Here is a 7,500-nt window from a genome sequence, read left to right on the forward strand (position 1 = left end):
GAGAGAGAGAGAGAGTGAGAGAGAGAGAGACTCATAAGCAGCATAACTTGCATGCGCAAACAGGGCTGACATCACACACACACACACACACACACACACACACACAGCAGCAGCAGCAGCATGATGAAGTGTGGATATTAGAGCAGAGTTTCTGCAGCCCTGAGGACAGGAAAGATACACACATCACTTCTTGGGGTGCTGGAAATAGTCTCAATGAAACAAACGGAACACACACCCGTACACACAGAATAAACTTTGATTCGGACACAAAACGTTCTATTCCTTTCATTGGGTTCTGAGTATCCACAAAGCTTCTGAGAATGCTTAATGTGTGTGTGTGACTGGATAGACAGTACAAACAGAGGTAGAGTTCATCAAATAATCATGTGCTGCTATATTTCGCACCGGTGTGGTGTCCCAGCGCTCACACCCGCCTCATCGACCCGCCTATCAACGAAGCCTTGCGCATCGTGACAGGATGCCTGCGTCCCACTCCTGTTGACAACCTTCCCATCCTCACAGGCATCCAGCCTGCTGGCCTCCGCTGCACAGGAACCACACACATCTCACCTGTCGGGCCGTAGAGCCTAACCTCCTGCTCCACGACAGGCTCACTGTAACAGCAGAGCCTCCCTGGCGTCTCAAGTCCAGACACCCTTTTGTTCCTGCAGCACGGGATCTCCTGCAGCATCGAGAGATCTTAACATCAGCGAGGCAGGATGGGCGGACTTCACCTGGCGTGTGGAGTGGGAGGAGAACACCTCCAGACTCTGTGATTTCATCCCGGCCGCTGGTCCTTCCCCCACTGGGATGGACTTACCCAGACTGGCGTGGGTGAGGCTTAACCACCTCCGGACCGGCGTCGGACGCTTCCGCTCATCGATGCACAGATGGGGCTTGGCATCCTGTGCGGCGTGCGAGTGTGGCGCCGAGGAACAAAGCGCAGACCACGTCATCCAGGACTGTCCGATATACCGGACACCCAACGGAATGCGTGGCCTGATGGTTGTGGGTGACGAAACGGTGACATGGCTCCTGGAGGTGTGCCCGGATATATAGCCCGGGTGATCCCCTCACCCCTGGGGGGGAGCGGACGCAACAACATACCCACACGAAGGGGAAGGAGGAAGCTGATCGCTCAGAATAGCTTTGTATTGATTAGCAGTGACCCTTCCCTCTAACATTCCAGGAAAACGCCCCCCACAGCACAACAGAGCCACCAGACCCCCTCGCTGTAGGGGCCAAGCGTTCAGGCCTGTACCGTTCTACACACCACACCATCGTCCACTAGGCTTGTCACGGTAGTGGGTGTTCCCAGTGTTACCCGGTGTTGGGTCATACACCATGTATTCACCGAGTGATTACTTTAACACGGCCACACCGCTGTTTCCCGCCCCCCACCGTCGTCTGACATATTTCGTTAATTTCCGCATATCAACGCCCACTCATCAAACTCACACAAGTGTCTGTGATCTGCCCCTCCGCGTGCTCCCGCAGCACAGAGCGCAGTCTGGACGAATCAGGTTTCACTTTCAATTCACGTGAAGAGATCAGGGAGATGGGAGGGGAACTAGCTGGCTGTACAGTAGCTTATTCTAGCAGCGTTCAGCTCATATAATTCACACACCAATTTATGGAGGCAATTTGGAGTATGCCTGCACAGCTGGCCTGCAAATACAAACTGTGGAGACAAAACAACACGGCAATAAACAGATTCTGATTATAAAGCAGCACGGGGCTGAGTGCAACGTTTATATCTGACCTTCCTGTGATCGGCACTCGCAGGCAAGCCGTGGAGGCATCAACACCACATCCAAATACACAACAGCGCAGTTCAACGTAAGGTCTAACGTTAAAGATGAAAGTAAGCGCTCTCTGACTGTAGGCTAGACGGTGATACCGGTAACACCGGCGTTGTCACAGATTTATTAGTCAACGGGAAAACATCCACGGCGTGACACCCCACCCCTATCGCCCGCTCGTCGAGAACACGGTGAACTGGTCTAGATCTCTGTAGACCAGCGCATGTGGTGTTTGCGCCACTGAACTTTGAAATGTGCTTCCGTCTTTGTAGTGAAGGGTTTATACACTGCAAGCCTGGCATAATATGCCTCTCTGGCCAGCTGTCTGCAGGCTATTCTTGCTGACACAGACTGACGACGCCCCGCGTTGACGTTCTCAGTCACGAGGAAGTGTCGCTCTTCTGTTTTTTTCCTTGCGTATCACATTAATACACCAGCATCCCAGTCACGGCGCGTCGCTCGAGTGTGCGCTCTCAACCACAACTTCCTGTTTACCGTCTCTCTCCTTGCCAGTTGACTGGTCTTTGTGACTGAAGCTCCTGTCGTCTGTGGCGCAATAAGGAACCCTCTTTCAAAGTCACTTAGATCTTTTCCTCTCACCATCTGGAGCCAAAATCAAGGTCAACTGGGCCTGTTCCACGTGTTCATACATGCCACAAAGCATGATGGGATGTTAACTGTTAACTGTATCACGCAGCACACCTGTATGGAAGCATCTGCATTCGTTATGTATCTCCACTCATTTATTCTTTAATTTGTCATTTGCACGCGCACGCACGCACGCACACACGCACGCACGCACGCACACACGCACACACACACACACACACACGCACACACACACACACACACTCACGGGTTCTCTGGGTTCCTCCGTGTCTCTGGGCGAGGGGCGTGTCCTGGGCGGGGCGTCGTCTCCGGCCTCATTGTCGGAGGTGTTGGGTGACTCGGCCAGGTCCAGGAAGTCGTCTCTCCTGGTTCCCCGGAAGCGGATCTTGTCCAGGCGTTTCAGCATGGTGATCAACGCCACACGCCCCGGCTTCACCTTGGCATGGTGTACGGCAACCCTGCCGGGACAAACAGGACTCGATCAAATCGACTCACTCATCGGTATAAACATCGCCCACCCACACACTATGTAAACATAAACACACATCAAACATATTATGCCAAACTGTTCCACGGAGTCGAGCAGCAGGTCGCTATGACAACGGCCTGTCTGTTTAGCCCACACTGGTCTAAGGAACACACTGACGCCGGGGGACTCGTCTCAGTCACTGTGATGAAGATGATGATGATGATGGTTTAGTGTGTCTGTGAGTGAGTCACAGTGATAATGACAGAGCAGAGTCAGAGTGGTGTCACAGTGACAGACAGACAGACAGACAGACAGACAGACAGACAGACAGACAGACAGACAGACAGACAGACAGACAGACAGACAGACAGACAGACAGGACAGACAGGACAGACAGGACAGACAGACAGGCAGACAGGCAGACAGGCAGACAGACAGAGAATGAGTCCGAGCTGAGAGAGTCATGTGATTGGCAGTCACCCACAACTGGCCAACAGATATTGAGGATGTGGTCGCAGTGGCGGGTCCGTGGTCACGGTATGATCCGATGTTGGGGGAGGGGTTATGAGTAGATCTCCCAGATCCCCTAGAGCTGATTGGTTTAGGAGCAGATCTCCCAGATCCCCTAGAGCTGATTGGTTTAGGAGCAGATCTCCCAGATCCCCTAGAGCTGATTGGTTTAGGAGCAGATCTCCCAGATCCCCTAGCTGACTGGTTTAGGAGCAGATCTCCCAGATCCCCTAGAGCTGATTGGTTTAGGAGCAGATCTCCCAGATCCCCTAGAGCTGATTGGTTTAGGAGCAGATCTCCCAGATCCCCTAGAGCTGATTGGTTTAGGAGCAGATCTCCCAGATCCCCTAGAGCTGATTGGTTTAGGAGCAGATCTCCCAGATCCCCTAGAGCTGATTGGTTTAGGAGCAGATCTCCCAGATCCCCTAGAGCTGATTGGTTTAGGAGCAGATCTCCCAGATCCCCTAGAGCTGATTGGTTTAGGAGCAGATCTCCCAGATCCCCTAGAGCTGGCTGGCTGGACCGAACACTCACAGACAAGACCAGCATCTCACGACCATACACTAAAAACGCGGACACACACACACAAGCATTCACGTACACACATGCGTCCACACGTGTACGCACGTGCGTACTATACGTACGCACATGTGCGCGCACACACACACACACACTTTCCAGCAAACTGGAATCACCATGGCCGTGCTCACTGGAGGGAGAGGTGAAGAGGGAGGGAGGGAGGGGGGCTGTAAAGGGCAAGTGGAAAATTGGTAGGAGACATGCTGGGAACACACACACACACACACACACACACACACACACACACACACACACACACACACACACACACACACACACACACACACACACACACACACACACACACACACACACACACACACACACACACACACACACACACACACACACACACACACACACACACACACACACACACACACACACACACACGGGCTGGGTAGCCTGCTGTTTCGGAGAAGGTGATGACAGATTGTACTGGGATCAGAGCCGAACAGCTCTGCCTCCATCAGTCTCTCAGCAGCTCTGTGAGGGCAGAGCCTCTCTTCTACTCATCCATTCATCCTTTCATTCAATCAATTATTCAGACACAGACACACCTCCACCCACTCACTCACACAATATCACTCACACACTCTAATGGATAAGGCACGATACACAAGACAAAGAAATTAGTCACACACACAAACACACACACTCTCAGAGCCTAGCTGAAAGGCTACCTCACTCACAACTTTATTAAAGCTCTAACAACTACACAAAATGAGAACCAGTGAAAGACACTTATGTCATCCTACACACACACACACACACACTCAAACACACACTCTCTCTCTCTCTCTCTCTCTCTCTCAGAGCCTAGCTGAAAGGCTACCTCATACCTTTATTAAAGCTCTAACAACTACACACAATAAGAACCATTGATAGACACTAATGACATCCTACACACGTGCATGCACACGCGCGCACACACACACACACACACACACAAACACAAACACTCAGAGCCTAGCTGAAAAGCTACCTCACACCTTTATTAAAGGTCTAACAACAACTACACACAATGAGAACCAGTGAAAGACATCCTACACCCGCTCGCGCACACACACACACACACACACGCACGCACGCAGGCACACACACACACACACACCTACAGTACAGTACATACAGTATGTGTCCCAGTTACGTGTAGCACTCTGCAGCCTGTTGTTGGTTTGTTTACCTGTGTGGGTACAGTATCGATTGAGAGAGCCAGACTAACGGCCCCTAGGAGACACAGTGAAGTAGTAGTTCATAGATCCTGGTGACCCTGGATACAGCAGGCTTCATCCCCTAGGCTAGGGGACTCGACACAGTAAAACAGCAGCTCATAGACCCTAGTTACCCTGAATAAAATACACCTCAGCGTGAAGTACAGATGCCTGTGAGATTCTACAGGCTTGAAAAATATGAAAGTAGCATGCATAAAAGTACAGTAGGTGTGGTTGTGATGAGTGATTAATTGATTATGAATGAGTTTATGAGATTTTGAGGGACTGGTCACTTTGACTACAGTTCTCCTGTAAGTGAAGGGTTCTCAGGAACTGGTTTTGAAAGTACGGTATGTGGGAGATGACCTTCTCTGACCAGCGGACATGACGCCTGGACCATCAGAGAGGGACGGTTACGCAATCTCAAGCCCAGGTTCTGCTAGGTCGTTAGTTTTCACCTGAACAGGTGGTAAAAGGGGTATGTTCTATTCTGGCACTACCAGCAGACACTAGCTCCTCTCTGACTGAGACCCTCTGGAGAGACGAGAGGAAGGAACGGGAGATTGAGAGATTTCTGACACACAACTCTCTTGTCCTCTTTCATCGTGGAACACCTTCTCAACTATGGAACTGGTAAAAGAACATATTAATGAATGCTTCTTGTAAACTGATGTCCTGTACTAACAAAGACTTTCAGGTAAACTACAGCTAGACTAGTTGTGATAAATATCCTGGAGCAATTCTGTTGACTGTTGGGACTTGTAGAAGCGGTTTGTCGGAAACTGCAAGTCTACACTTGTCTGTCAACCCCTTTTTATATTTCAAACAATTAGATCTGCACCCTATACAGTAGTGTTGAACAGTAGTGTTAAACTCAGGTTAAAGGTGCAGCACACAATGTGTGCTTTCCTCTTAGATTTAGGAAATGTTTTGAAAGATCTTGAAAAATGCAGCCGGCCAAATCCCCCCCCCCTCCCTTCAGGCCTCAAAGGTGGCAGGCAGGCAAGGTGACAGGCAGGCAGGGTGACAGGCAGGCAGGGTGGCAGGCAGGCAGGGTGACAGGCAGGTAAGCCATCAATCGTTTCAAGTTGGCAACTCAAAATGATTGGAAGGACTTCTTACAGTCTGTATTTCATTTTAGCGTCAGAGCTCTTTATTTATTGATTGCTGTCAGGATGTAATGAGATTTGCAAAAAAATATAGAACAAAAAGTGCTTCTGAGCCAAACCGCATGCTGATGGGCAAAACCGTTTGACAGAGAGTGAATCTTAAAGTCGTCATCTTCATCTCCAATCCGCCTCCAGCTGAGCTGTGTGTGTGTGTGTGTGTGTGTGTGTGTGTGTGTGTGTGTGTGTGTGTGTGTGTGTGTGTGTGTGTGTCAGTGTGTGTGTGCGCGTGTGTCTGTGTATCGCCAGTATGATGTCAGCCCTGTTTGCGCATGCAAGTTATGCTGCTTATGAGGCTCTCTCTCTCTCTCTCTCCCTCTCTCTCTCTCCCTCCCTCCCCCTCTCTCTCTCCCTCTCTCTCTCTCTCCCCCTCCCTCTCTCTCTCTCTCTCTCTCTACATGCCTGTCTGTAAGGGGTACTGCACCCATGAACACAGTTGATCACTAAAACAAAATTCAACATATGTTCAATTCAACAGATGCATCTGCTACCGGAAGAGAGAGAGAATAACAGAAACAGATGGAGAGAAATAAAGAGGGAAAGAGAGAGAGAGAATGAAAGGGAAAGAGAGCAAAAGAGAGATGAGAGACAGAGCGATCATGAAAGAGAGAGAGAGACAGAGAACAAGAGAGATGGACAGGCAGGAAAGGAAGATAATGAGATAGACAGATGGAGGGAGGGAGAGAGAGAGAGAGAGAGAGAGAGAGAGAGAGAGAGAGAGAGAGAGAGAGAGAGAGAGAGAGAGAGAGGACGGGAGAGATCTGGCTCTACTCCAAGTTCCACACCTCAGCATCTTTCGCCGAGAGAGAGGCGACTGTTGGGAGCAGCCCGTCTGGACAGTCGGGCACCCGAGGACCAGAGTAAAGTCAGACCCATCATTCAAACTGAAAAGTCTGTTTCCATGAAACCGACAGTTCAATCGCAGAGAATCCTATAGGCTATAGACTACCATCTGTTCAATTCATCCAGTTCACACTGTGCTGTGCAAACAGCAGATTGCGATTCTTGCACTTTGCCTTCAGCACTAGATTATGCTCTTAGTCACTTGTTTTCGAAAGAAGATGCACTTGTGAGTTCTGGCAAGTAGTAGTACATTGTCTTTTCCTACGTTAAATGCAATTATTGTTAGTCGCTTTGGATAAAAGCGTCTG

General features: G+C 50.1%; 1 protein-coding gene across 1 annotated transcript in view; it reads right to left on the reverse strand.

Annotated features, from left to right (window-relative positions):
• gramd4a (GRAM domain containing 4a) overlaps positions 1-7,500 on the reverse strand; it is a 47,812-nt gene that overhangs the window by 39,291 nt on the left and 1,021 nt on the right. The window contains exon 2 of the mRNA XM_084448216.1: positions 2,659-2,869. Coding sequence (XP_084304342.1) covers positions 2,659-2,869 — 211 coding nt within the window. The remainder of the gene's footprint in view (positions 1-2,658; positions 2,870-7,500) is intronic.

This window comes from Borostomias antarcticus, assembly GCF_949987555.1.
Source record: "Borostomias antarcticus genome assembly, chromosome: 13".
NCBI lineage: Eukaryota > Metazoa > Chordata > Actinopteri > Stomiiformes > Stomiidae > Borostomias > Borostomias antarcticus.